This window comes from Talpa europaea (genome assembly GCF_964194135.1).
Source record: "Talpa europaea genome assembly, chromosome: 6".
Taxonomy (NCBI): Eukaryota; Metazoa; Chordata; class Mammalia; order Eulipotyphla; family Talpidae; genus Talpa; species Talpa europaea.
The window spans coordinates 54,700,242-54,714,716 of NC_140072.1; the positions used below are offsets into that span (position 1 = coordinate 54,700,242).

At 37.6% G+C, this 14,475-nt stretch overlaps 1 protein-coding gene across 1 annotated transcript; it reads left to right on the forward strand.

The window, feature by feature from the left end:
- Window positions 1-752: 752 nt before the first annotated feature.
- On the forward strand, window positions 753-14,339 carry DUSP11 (dual specificity phosphatase 11; the record flags this gene model as incomplete). The annotated part of the gene is made up of 9 exons (XM_084235893.1): window positions 753-853; window positions 2,180-2,255; window positions 4,955-5,086; window positions 5,999-6,122; window positions 9,097-9,157; window positions 11,907-11,953; window positions 12,221-12,296; window positions 12,507-12,692; window positions 14,144-14,339. 9 exons carry the CDS (start codon window positions 753-755, stop codon window positions 14,337-14,339), a joined length of 999 nt encoding a protein of 332 aa, XP_084092019.1.
- Between the last annotated feature and the right edge of the window lie 136 nt (window positions 14,340-14,475).

The following is a 14,475-nucleotide window of genomic DNA, read 5'->3' on the forward strand; positions in this document are numbered from 1 at the left end:
TATAGATCGATACAATTTTTTTGGAGGGTAATTAGATGATATCTTTCAAAATCTTGTTTCCATATTTTTCATTCCAGCAATTCTAGGAATTTAGATATAGTAGTATAAGTGTATAAGGATGTATAAATTGCAGTCTGTGACAGAGGACAAAAATAAGCAAAAAAACCAACAACCCTGAAAACAGCTGAACCCAGCAATATTGAACTTGTTATATAAATTACCATATTTATGCTCAGTGGAATACCATGCAGACATAAATAGAATGGAAGCCCCTATTAATTGACTGGAGAAATCAGTCTCCAGGATATATAATAGAATTGCATAGTATACTGTTTTCATGTTAAAAAAAAAAAAGAGAGAGAAAAAAGAAGATATCCATACATGTTCAAAGAAATATTTATATACAATGTACAATGTGTTACTGCAAGATCGCACAAGGAACAGAGGAAGAGGGATTTAACTTTACATTTCCTGTCCTATGCTGTTTGAATTCCGAAGGACACATTCATGAATTCATCAATATGTGCTACCGGTCTCGGGCTAAGGAAGAAGCAGAACTACCAAAACTCTTGTTTACGGATCAAGCTTCTCAGGTGGACGGCTCCGCGACGTCATCACTACGGGCGGCGGGGCATGCGCAATAGCAAGGAGCCGGGAGCTGCGTAGTCCTTCCGGGCCGGGATCTTGTTCTGGCCGCAGGGCTGGGGGCTTTGGTACTCTTGGCGTTGGGTGGGCGGCATTTGAGGACACACATGAGCCAGTGGCATTATGCCCGGGACGGCTGGGGTCAGGGACGCGTCTTTTCTGGACGTTCCTCAGCCAAGAAAAAGGGCGGAAACCGCATCCCCGAAAGGTAAATATGCCTTGGCCCTTGGCGTGGCCCTTCCTGCTCCTACCTAGGGGCCTGGGCTTCCACTGTGGTCTCAGCCTCTGTCGCTGTTGCCGCCGCCCGCTTGGCCGGTCTGCCTTTTGCTAGGAGGCTTTGAGCCTTCGCTGCTCCGCCCATGGAGCTGAAGGGAACAGTCGGAGTTCTGATTTCTCGTTTTAAAACTTAAGTGTTCCTCGGGTAAAACACAGGACTGCCTTTTAAGTGGAACCGGACACCCCATAGTTACCAAAATGGAGTCCCTCTCCACTCAAGATGTGTTGATTTGGCACAGAATATGTCAGTTACAAGACCTAGGTTTGAGTGAAAAATCCAGTACCGCCGAACTTTTCACCGAGAGCGTTATATTTTCAGGAATCGTACATACTGTTGCTTCCTAACCAGTCTTGTTTGAAAGAACTTCCTCTGTACGTTCAAATCATCAATTTTGAGACTTTGCTCATATGCAGGGAACCCCTTTTTTACTCCTTGAGGCTTTCCTTTCCTCTCTTACTTCATAAGTCCCCTTCATTTTATGTTCTGAATTTCTGTTGACTCTGTCAGCAGCTCTCCAGCTATATCCTAAAGAATTTGCCTGATCTTTGCAGTTGGGTCCTAACTAATGTGCATATATCTATTCTTGTTTCCTTCCAATACATTGTTCACACAAGAAATCTTTTAATAGGTGAGTTGGAACATTGCTCAAAAATAATGTTTTAAGAATAAAAACAAACTCTTTACCATGCCCTGTAAGATTCTGCATGGTTTGGATCCTCTCTGCTTCTCCAGCCCCACCACTTGTGCCACCTTTGCCCTCACTATCTGCATGTCAGATAAAATGAGTTAATTGTAATCAATTCTAACTCATACTACAGAAGTCAGCTCAAACAGTACTTTTCACTGTAGCTCATCATTATTACGTGAAGTTCACTTCCTTTTCTATCAGACTCTCTTAAAATATGAACTTAAAGTTCCCTCGATTGAATTTGAAGGCATCTGTAGTAAACTGACACTACTAAAAATGTACTGTGAAGTGAAAGGATTTAATTTGAACTACTTCAGTAAACATCTATATATTGATGGAACTTTTGTGTTCAGAGCTAAGTTTTATCAGCTACAGAAGTTCACGACATCTCTGGTTTTAATATGCCTAATTTGTGGAAACCTGTAAGTTAATTAGGTGGGGTTGAATACCTGAAGCAGTAAAATGCAAGGTGGACATGTTGTGTGGGCTGTACTTTGCATTTTAAAGGGCCTTCATTCCATGCTATATTTTATTCTAATGTGAAATTTGAATAACAAATATGTTAATAGGTGGAAAGACTATCTCCCAATTGGTCAGCGGATGTCTGGGACTCGTTTCATTGCTTTCAAAGTTCCTTTGAAAAAGGTAAGGAAAATTCTGAATTCATCATGTAGAACACCTCAGTCTTGTCACATTCCATTTTCCCTGTTTATACCAAATACTTTTAACATTCCCTTTATTATTTTAAAATGAAATTTTTAGTCAATACTTCCATACTCAATTTTAAAGGAAAAAAAATATGTAATACTCTGTTACATAAAGAATAAATAATTCTAATAAAGTAAAATATATTTCAATATGAAATATATGCTATACTAGAAATAGTTATGTAGAACGTGAATGCAAGAACTGCAAAAGCAGACTGAGCTAGTTTGGGTTATATTCACTTAGAGGCAGAAATTTCCATAATAGTAAACAATTCTTACTAGATTTCCAAATACAGTTTTCTCTTGACTGATAAAATGATTACTATCCTGGAAAATTCAGTGTATATTAAAACTGTGTCAAAAAACCCTTTGCGTTTATTTGTGAAATGGAGTTAGGTTCTAAGGCTTTGATAATCATGATTTTTTTTTTTCCACTTATGTGAATATTGACTAGGACATTCAAAAGTCATTCAAGTTGTAAGCTATGTGTAGGCCGATTCTGGGTTAGGCAAGAGGCCTAGAATCTCTGACCTCCACCCCCTGAATGCCAGCAAGACCCGTTCACTCCCATCCTCATAACCAAAAAAATGCCCTGGATCAGTAAAGTGAGGATTTCCACACAGAAACTCTGAATATTGTGTGTTTGTTTGAACTATGAAAGAAACAGGTGGGGGACTCATATGACAGATATAAAAATGGTGATAAGAGAGCCCATGACTCATTAAACTGCCCAGCATAGCATGAATTAGTACCCACTTTGAATGTATTTAAAATTCATTTAATTTGTGACTCATAGATGTCAGAGTTCTCTTTTTACCTGCTATGTCTTCTGCGTCTCTGGACTTAAACACTGCTCATGTCGTAAAGATAAACGTGGTTCTTATTCACATCTACCAGTACCAAGCATTGTGTTTGACATATAATAAACACTTAACAAAATTTTGCTGAATGAATGGACTGTCCACTCACATTTATAGTTACTGTTAATTTTCTCCTAAATTCCTTTCCTTTTCTGCCATTGTCCTAACTCAGGGCTCTACTTTGTGACACTGAAGTGGTTTCAGGAGGTTCTACAGGGTTCCTGCACAGCCTCTTGCCAGAAAGTACATCAGCAAGAGAGAAAACAGGAAGACTTTGGTTTCCTTTCCTCTGTATAACCACATCATTCCTGTATGATGTCATTTTGAAAGGCCTCTTGTGATATTGTGTACTCAAGTTATTAAGTTTTGGGATTGTTTAAGGCACCATAAAGGGGATTACAAAGCTGTGTCATTGTTACCACTGCAGTCCATGTTCATGCATTAAAGTTAGGGAAATGAATTACCTTGGTGTGACAGTGAAATGTGGCATTGGTTTCCTTTGTGTTTCATGGAAGTCACCCAAGAAAAAAAATGCCTCAATATTTGACAGTCGGGCCTCCCTGGTGGCGCAAGGGATTAAGACACAACCTGTGAAGTTGTCCGCAGCCACTGTAGCACGAGTTCAATCCCTGGCCAGGGAGTTACCCACTTGGTGCAGCAGACCTCTCCTGACTCACCTGTGGCTCCCCTCAGCAGTGTATTTCAGTAGATCTGCCTGTTCTGTTCCCCACTCTGTCTCTGGTGAATCCTCTCACCCCCACACCTCTGGCCTGTCCCCCAGTTCTTGTATACATACATAAATCTTTTTAAAAAAATAGTTGACAGTCACTTCTCAAGCACACACTGGAATATAAAATAGAGAAAAGCTGAGTGTCAAATAAATGCCATGGCAAGAAATACCTAGGAATTCAAAAGAAGGGGAAATGATGATAGTTACTTCCTACAGGGAAGTAGACTTCCTACAGGGCTTGTGACTTAGTTATTTAAGGTTAGTGATAGTTCAAATGGCTGGTCTTGATAATTGATCCATCAGGTACACATCTGCAAGAAACTGACTGGAGAGATTTTGTGCCTTGTTGAATTAATGTACTTTTCAAAACTTCTACAGTAGTACCTGTAATGCACAACATATATCTCTCAAAATTCCTAAGTTAATTTATAAATTCAACATCTCCAATGGGAATTTTCCAAGTTAGGCTCATTCTAAAACCCATATAGAAAAACAAACTTAAGGAGCTAGGAAAATTCGGAAAATTTAAACTTAAATATCTAGCCCTACAGATATTAACCCATATTAAAAGAGTTGCTGCGTAGAACAGAGCAAATAAAGAAGCCAAATATAGAAATGAGTATTTAGGAATAAAAGCCATACTTAATATATATATACATACTTGAATATTATTTATAAGTTCCTATTTGTAGGGCCTCCACTTGGAGCTGGAGATCAAGGATGGACAAAATTGATGTGGCCTCTGCCTTCTGTGCCATTAAGTCTGGTTAGGAAACCAGCATGAAACAAACAGATAAATACATGAAATATATTCTGCATTGGAGCTTTTAATGGGAATGGTGTTTACAATCTAAGAGGTAGAGGTGTTATTTAGGCTGCTATATGGAGCTTATTTTTTCTTCTCCAATCTCTCTGGAGGAAAGGATTGTAATATAGCTTGTAAATTCCACAAGAGTGGAAAACTTTCCTTTGAATCTCGTTGTATGTTAACATCACAGGGCTTGCATAATATAAACGTGTATGCTCTTACCTCATTCTCTGTGACAGAGTTTTGAAGAGAAGCTTGCCCCAGAAGAACGTTTTTCCCCCTTGGATCTTTTTAACAAAATCCAAGAACAGAATGAAGAACTTGGACTGATTATTGATTTAACATATACGCATCGCTATTATGAACCAGAGGTAAATAGAACTCTTAGTTGAAAAGTCTTCTTTTTTTCTGATATTGTTATAATTCACAGTAATTCAGTAGTTATATTCTGCTAGATTGAAGCCTGGCTTCTTACGGGTTATTTTTCAAAAACGGAACCAAATGGTTTCCTTAATTATATTTAATTTTTCATTGTTGTTTCAACATCACATTAAAGATATGAATTAAGCTATAATGTTTGATAATAGTCCTTTTGACAAGACCCTAATAATATCTGACACTTTTTTTTGTTGTTGTTGTCATTTGTCTGAGGAAAAAATATTTCACACTCATCTTGTACATTTCCTGTCCCAGAACTGGGAATCAGCCATTTCCTCAAAGAGCTTTTGACGGGAATGATATTTACAATCAGTGCTAGAGGCATTCACTCCTACTTCCTACCATGCTGACATTGTTACTAAGCTTAGAAACTAAGAGCTAGGTACTTATTTTAATATAAAATATGTTATATGTTCATACTGATTCTTTAAATTCGCAATCATAGGATTTTCACTTAATCTCTTCTTTTACTATTATCTTATTTTTCCCACCCACACAGTGCCTGAAATTTGCTATATCTCACAATTCAAATACAAGTTTTTCTGACTATTCACAGTTGCCTTATGGCCTTTGAATTATAGAATACTAATATAACTATATAATTTTTAGTTATATATGCATTCATTCATTCACATGAACTTTGCTTTGATTTTTATGTGTCTGTTGACAATCTGAAGTTTTAATGAAAATCAAGTGATACTTCCTACTTGAAGCAAATAATTCATCTGAATTGCACACCTACTAAGTATAATGATCTCTTGGTTTATATTCTGGCTCCTTTAATGGATTTTTAATTATTTTCCTACAAATGAAATAATATATATTTTCATGGTTTTGTTTTATAGGACTTACCAGAAACTATTACTTATTTAAAAATTTTTACAGTTGGACATCAGGTGCCTGATGATGACACTATTTCAAAATTCAAAAATGCCGTTAATAGGTTTTTGAAAGAAAATAAAGATAACGGTGAGGTGTTTTTTTTTTCCTTATCTGAACTTTGGTATACATTTTGAATGGAGTTAGCAATTTTTAATATTTTAAATATTTTTTAATATTTAATATTTTAATATTTTTAATCTGACATTAGGTCTATGGTATTTGAAAATGTTAATGTATGTATGTCAGATAATCCTAATAGGGTTAGGCATTGTTCCTTTATATGTTTGTAAATAATTTAGTTTGGAAAGTGATTTTAGTGAAAATGCCAATTGAACTAGCGCAGATTTTTTTTTTTTTGAAACTTGAATGAAAAATAAATAATAAAAAAGTTACTTTGTCCTATTATTATTAGTTACTAAGAGGCAAGAGATGGAAGTTAAAAATCTCAGGGTCTTAGAGTATATAAAAGAGAACAAAAGGCAAAGGTTAAGAGTGAGACAAGTTCCTAGAAACAAAACAAAATAGAGTGGACCGGTGGAGTTGCATCCTCAAAATATATATTTAAGGTATTTCTGCTTCTTTTCCACTTTGGGTATAAGTAAGGAAGGATGCTACCAGCTCTTACTCTTCAGATAGGAAAAAATTCAAAAGGCTGGTGTTTTCTTATTCCTGCTTTAAAATCTACCTTGGGCCTCCCTGGTGAACCAGCCTCTGCAGCGCGGGTTCAATCCCAGCCGGCCGGCGAGAATCCCACCTGGCGCAGCGGAACTCCCCTATCTTGCCCGCTGCTCCCCTCAGCAGTGTATTTTGTCAGTCTGCCTATTCTGTTCCCCGCTCTGTCTCTGGTGACTCCTCTCACCCTCCCGTGCATCTGTTCTATACCCCGGTTCTTGTATAAAAATAAATTAATCTTTAAAAAAAATAAAAATAAAAAAAATAAAATCTACCTATGTTGAGAATAAATCTTAATAGCTTCTGAATTTTAAGGATCCAGTTAACCTTCTGGTATGCAGATATCAGAAAGAATATGGTATATGCCATATTTTAAGACTAAGGACTGTTTTGTCTTTAGACAGCCACTGACCCACAGGACAAAGGGCTCATTTTGCCTGCTTTCTAAATTTAGCTTGAGGAATGTGTTCTTTACTAAATCTGACAGGTAGCAGATAGTCCATGTATTATATGTGTACATATATACACATATATAGTAATATGTCTGTTAATGTATATTTATATGCATATGTGTATATGTGTAATATATTTTACTACAAAAGGGTTGTGTGAAAAGATATAGAACTTACATGTTCATTTTAAACATTGAGCAATATGTTCATTTATATAACATAAAGTTAAAGGTACTGTTCTAAGAAGTAGGAACAAAATGAAGTTCTTGCCCTTCCATCTTTACATTTTAGTGGGAGAGGGGGAAAAATAAACAAGTATGTGGACTGTCTGGTAGTGATAATTGCTTCAGAGAATAACCAAACAGGATAAAGAAATGAGAGAATGTGGTAGGTCATCAGGGAAGTCCTCTCTATTGAGATGGACCTTATTTGAGCAGAACCTTAGAGGAAGTGAGAGACCAAGCCATTTGGATATGGTGCTACGGGAGAGTGTTCTAGAGCAGCAGGAACAGCAGGTGTAAATTCCCTGAGGTACGACTATGCCCAGCATGTTTGAGGAATAGTAAGGAGGCCATTTTTTTTGGTCTGGGTGAGCAAATTCAGTCACAGTAAGGTAGAAAAAGGAATCAGAGAGGTTGGCAATAGGTCATATCATGGAGATCCTTGTAAATTATAGTTTATTTTATTTTTTTTAAAGATTTGTTTATTTATTTATTTATTATTTATACAAGCATTGGGTACAGTCAGAAGCGGCGCGGGAGGGCGAGAGAATTCACCAGAGCCAGAGCGGGGAGCAGAGCAGGCAGAAGGACCGAAGTACACTGCTGAGGGGAGAAGCGGGCGGCAGGAGAGGTCTGCACGCCATGTGGGACCCTCCTCCGGTGGCCGGGGAGCAGCCGGGGATTGAACCAGCGCTGCAGAGGCTGCGGGCAGCTTTGCAACCCAGCGCTCAACCGCTGCGCCACCGGGGAGGCCCGTAAATTATAGTTTAGATCATTGTGGACTTATAAGTCAGTTGGAAAGACAGATTGATATCTATTTATAGAGTTCTAAATGCTGTGCTTCAAGAGTGGACTTAATTCTATGCTAACTGAAGATTTTTAAGCCAGAGAACAACCCAGCCTAGTTTAAGATAACGTCTTCCATATGGAGGATCAACTGAAATAGAAGAGATTAACAATAGGGAGGTAGTAATCAAGGCAAGAGATGGGGTATGTCTTCTTACCAGACACCCATTAGTTACAGGTAGATTTTGTGGAGATCAAATACATGTTTTTTAAAAGTTCCTCATACAGTTTTTTAAAAATGAACTGACAAATTCTATGGCATAGTTAGAAATATGTTAGACTTGATTTGTCTTTGTTCTATTTACCTGCTGTGTAGCTTGGGCTTACATCTCCAAATCTTGCTTTTTTATTGTAAGATACACTGTTATTTACCCAGGCACTTCACAGGACACATGAGAGACTGGAAGCACTCTGGGAACTTAGGAGTATTATAGAAATTAATTCTTTTTAATACTCAGTTTTAAAAGTGTAGGCTTTCCATTTGTTTCATTAGGAAACAAATTTCATAGTTTTTATAGCCGGTTTCCTTTAACTCCCTTTTTCTATATTTAAATCTATTAAATGTATTAATGGGCATTCTATGTTAAGACAAGTCAGTTTCTCTCAATGCAATTTTAGCTGTTAGTTCCTGGTCCCGCTTCTCTGCTTTACACTATTGGGTCTTATGGGGAGTTATACAAAATTTTCCAGAGATAATGAAATTTTATTTTATATTAAATAATTCTGTATATATGTTATTTTAAAAAACAGCTCTCTTAGAGTTATTTTCAGGGTAGTGGTAGTATAGTAACTAGTGTTACTCTTCAGAAAATTGTATAGCTTTTAGTGTTTCTACTTCATTTACTTAACTCTATGTTCCCTGTTTTATAGACAAACTTATTGGTGTCCATTGTACCCATGGTTTAAACAGGACTGGCTACCTCATCTGCAGGTGAGTTGCCAACCCTAAGCGACAGACCTTATTTAAATTGTTTTGCCTTTTTACAATAGTAATGTAAATTAGTTGCAAAATGCAATCAATATAGAAAAGTATGAAGTAGGAAGCAAATCTCTTCATACTACCCACTCAGAGATTACCACCATTAATAATTTAGTGTCTACTTTTTCAGACTTTAAAAATGTAGACACAAGCATGATATATAGAGATATATAGATATATATATAATTTAATGGTAGACATTCTATTTTATAACTTAATATATAGTGGACTTCTTTCAAACAAAGAATGTTTGTTTCATTCTTTTTTAAAAGTTGCATTGTTCCTTTGCTTATTAATAAGTATAAAAGTTAGAAGGTTTGATCTTGAAAGACAGTGAAGTAATGAACTTTATTGTATGACCATGTTTGAATACATACTTGGCAGTCTCAGAGAGAATTTCACTCAGAATGGAATTTCTGAATCAAAGGGTATATATTCTTACGATTTTTTTTTAAAAAAGAGTTATTTTTATACAGGAACTGGGGTACAGGCCAGAGCCACCGGAGGGTGAGAGGATTCACCAGAGACGGAGCAGAACAGGCAGATTGACGAAATACACTGCTGAGGGGAGCACTGGGCGAGACAGGAGAGGTCTGCCACGCATGTGGGACCCTTGCTGGCCGGCTGAGATTGAACCCGTGCTGCAGAGGCTGCGGACAGCTTCACAGTACGGCGCTCAACCACCTGTGCCACCAGGGAGGCCCCATATTTTTATGATTTTTATGGATTTTCTACACGGTACTGATTCATATTTATTCATTCAGAAAATATTTATTGAGCATCTGTTATGTGTTAGCACTATATTGGGTGCTAGCAGACAGACTTGTGAATACTATCAGTCAAGAAAGGAAATAGAGTGCCTCCCTGGTGGCGCGAGGGGTTAAGATACAACCTAAGAAGCAGTCCGCAGCCTCTGCAGCACCAGTTCGATCCCTGGCCGGCCAGGGAGCAACCCACATGGCGCAGCAGACCTCTCCTGACTCGCTCCCTGCTCCCCTTAGCAGTATACATCAGCCAATCTGCCTGTTCTGTCCCCACCCTGTCTCTGGCGAATCCTCTCACCTCCCACACTTCTGGCCTGTACCCCAGCTCTTGTATGCATAAATAAATCTTTTAAAAAAAAGAGAAAGAGAAATAGATAAAATTTAAGAATTACACAAATGCATTTAGAATTACAACTCTGAGAAATCCCAAGAAAGAAAGAGCCAGTAGTATGTGTGTAAATTAATAGACAGGCTTTGACCTCATTGTGGAAATTAGAGGTTTCTGTGGGGTTATTTGAGCTGATATTAACTAGTTATATACATTGAGGGGCTGGGGGTGGGGGGGCTTGGAATTCTGGACATTAGGGAGAGCCAAGACCTTATAGTAGGAAAGCATATGTTATACTGGAGGACCTTGCCAGGGAGCCTGGACCATGGTGAGAATATGGCATTAAAATGGAGCTAGAGGGCCTCCCCGGTGGCGCAGCTGTTGAGCCCTGGGCTGCGAAGCTGCCCGCAGCCTCTGCAGCGCCAGTTCGATCCCCGGCTGCCGGGCGAGGGTCCCACATGGCGCGCAGACCTCTCCTGCCTCCCGCTGCTCCCCTCAGCAGTGTACTTCATCACTCTGCCTGTTCTACTCTCCACTCTGGCTCTGGTGAATTCTCTCACCCTCCCACGCTTCTGACTGTACCCAGTGCTTGTATAAATAAATAAATAAATCTTTAAAAAAAAAATGGAGCTAGAAGTATGGGTAGGAGTAATATCATGCTGGCCTATGTTTAAGGTCTTAGACTTTATCTTAATGGTGCAACAGAGCACCATTAAGCTTTTTTGTTTAGTGTGAGTGTGTAGAAAATAATCAAATTTGCATTTTCAACCTATTGTTTTGGAGAGTACATTGTAGGGGGAAAGAGTAGAGAGGTAAGTTAAGAGACTTGTAAAAATTGAGGCATAATGGTGGCTTGGACCAGGCTGTGATGGTTATTTTGGTGGAATGATTGGAACATATTCTAGATTATTTAGGTAATATCATTGTTAGGATAATGGTGATGGGTTGAAGATGAGAGTAAGGAAGAAATGGCCAACAGTAGTAATATATTAGTATTTTTCCAATTTTCCTTTGCTATTTGTTGGTTCCTGATAAATATTCTGCTATATTAAATGTCCTGTTTTAGTGTACAAAGCACTTTGATCAGAAATGAATGTTGTATCTTATCTGATACCTTTTTAACATCTATCAATTTGGTTCTGTATTTTCTTTTTCACATGTTAATTGAATTATATTAATATAAATAATTACATTGGGCCTCCCCGGTGGCGCAGTGGTTGAGCGCTGGGTTGCGAAGCTGCCCGCAGCCTCTGCGGCGCCAGTTTGATCCCTGGCTGCTCCCCGGCCACCGGAGGAGGGTCCCACATGGCGCGCAGACCTCTCCTGCCGCCCGCTGCGCCCCTCAGCAGTGTACTTCGGTCCTTCTGCCTGCTCTGCTCCCCGCTCTGGCTCTGGCGGATTCTCTCACCCTCCCACACTTCTGACTGTACCCAGTGCATGTATAAACAAAACAAACAAACAAATAAATTAAAAAAAAAATTGTTGGAGTAGATGTTCTGATATTTTCTGAGGATTTTTAAATCTGTATTTGCAAGTAAGATTGGATCTTTTTGAAAAAACTTGATTTATAGGATATGTATAAATGACTCAAATTATGTTGTTTCATTAGATATTTGATTGATGTAGAAGGCATGAGGCCAGATGATGCAATTGAATGTAAGTATGAGAGTTTGTCAATATTTTTCCCTTTTATCAAAGTTGAAGGTGGAATTATAAATAAATTTCTCAAATTTTGAAAAAAAGCTTGTTTTTACTTTTTTGAATATAAAATAATCTTTTGCCAGAAGTTTGTAAAAGTACATATATGAAAATAGTGAGCTATCACAGCCTGAATAATTAGTCCAATGGTTTTTAGCTTTGATCTGCTTTCTCTAGGAAAGGTTTGCTTTTTGCAGTATTTCTAATAGTTCATCCACTCCTCAGTATTCAATAGGTGCCGGGGACATTGCTTAGAAAGACAAAACTACATTGAAGACCTTCAAAATGGTCCTATCAGAAAGTAAGTTGCATTGTAGATGTGAGATTTGTGGTTAGGGGGAATCTTTTTTATATATTTAAGTTGAATATATCTATTCTTGTAACTTGTTTAATTGCTGGGGATGCCTAAATGGAATATGGAGAGAATGAGATTGTTACTTTCATGGACTAAATGTAGTCACTAAATTGTTAAATTTGGAAACCAATAATATGTGGAAACATTCTCTTTGAGGAATCGCAATTCCAGAAGATCCAAATCAAGTGGCTTTGAAGACTCAACACATATGATAGAAACAGTCCACACCAGTCATAAGTCTGGTAAACGAGGATCTAGGAATCACCTGCATCGGAACCATGGTTACACAGTAACTCCTCAGCATTTCCACACCCATACCCAAAGTTTGCAGCAGTCAGTAAGGTATCTCTTCTTTTTTCTAGAATAGAAACAGAAATTAATACTATAAATTAATATTATAAAATAAATGTAACAAACTAATATACATATAATACACATAAATACAGCTTTATAAGTTAGTGCAAAATACATGATGATAATTATGAGGTCATCACATTTTCTTGGTGATCAACATCAACTAAGAAGTATCATCTGCTCTGTATTTTGCATTTAGGGCTGAAAAATCAAATATAGGATGGGAAATATGTGACTTTTCAAAGGCAATTGGGAACAGATTTAGAAAAATTTGATTCTAAACTCATTTTAAGCCAATAATTTGATAAGACTACCAAAAAGCATTTTGCATTCTTAAGCTACAGTTTTCAGAATAAGAAAGGTTGCCATATTCAGCTATGTAGTAAAGGGTTTGAGAAATATGTCAAATGATTGACTGAATATAGTGCTTTCTATATTTTGAAGTATTTCCTTAGTCTTCACATGAAATTAATAAGTATGTGCATTTATATGGACAATTAAAGTTGTGTTCCAAAAGGTCTATACCAATTTTAAGTGCCACTGTCTACACAAGCAATTTCTTTGAAATATGTGCATTTTTGAAAAATGGCAGCATGTTTTTGAAAGTGTTTAAAATAATGCTAATGTATTTTAGTAACTCATGTAATGGTCATAAACAGTCCTCAGAAGTACTACCATTAACATTTCCATCTGACTGTTGAAAAACAGAAATTTAGAAAGCTGAGTATCTTACCTAAGAGCACACAGCAAAGAATGGCAGAGCCAGGCTGCAAATCTGGGTCCAGTCTGACAACCACTGTACTAGACTGCCTTATCAAAAACTAGTTGCTAAATAGGCAAAGAATTGTTATTTTTACTGTACTGAGGTTGTTCCCATTTCTAAATGAAAATATTTTGTGATATATCTCTTAAAATTTTGCGCAAATTTCTTTAATGGGATATACTGTTCCCTATAATTTGTATTTATTTCTACAACAACCCATGAAACTGGAAGGTATTATTAGCTCCATTTTTTTTAAAGATTTATTTATTTATACAAGAACTGGGGTACAGGTCAGAGGCACAGGAGAGTGAGAGAATTCACCAAAGACAGAGCAGGGAACAGAACAGGCAGATGGACTGAAAACACAGCTGAGGGGAGCAGCGGGCGAGTCAGGAGAGGTCTGCCATGCCATGTGGGCATCTCCCAGCTGGGAATCGAACCTGCGCTGCAGAGGCTGTGGACAGCTTCACAGTGCTGCGTTCAACTCACTGCACCACCGGGGAGGGCCCCTTTTAGCTCCATTTTTAGAAAGAACTAAGAAATCCAAAGATTAAGCAGTTTATTTGCTAAGGTCACATAGATAGAAAACAGTAGCATGAGAATATCTAATATTTTATGAAGCTTATATTATCTATTTTCTTATGATTAATAATAGTTTATTTTTGTTTTGTTTAAGACAATTTCCATGGAATCAGAACGTTTACCAGAGTGGCTATGTTCCTCCTCCTCCTGGTCCCCCTGGAGAGGACTTCTCACATAACAGATACTCTTGGAATGTAAAGCCAAATACCAGTCAAGCAGTCCAGAATACAAGTTGCCCTTACAGTTACTATAGACTACCCTATCCAGCCTATTATGGATGGACTGAGTGACAGTCTTGGAAATCTGTCTGGAACTGAACAGGACTGAAGACAGTTGGAGTGACTTTTTGTAAGATCAGGTTTATAATCTGTAATTGTTCCCTTATGTGTTAAAGCTTAAATAAAAATTATATTGGTACTTAACTTC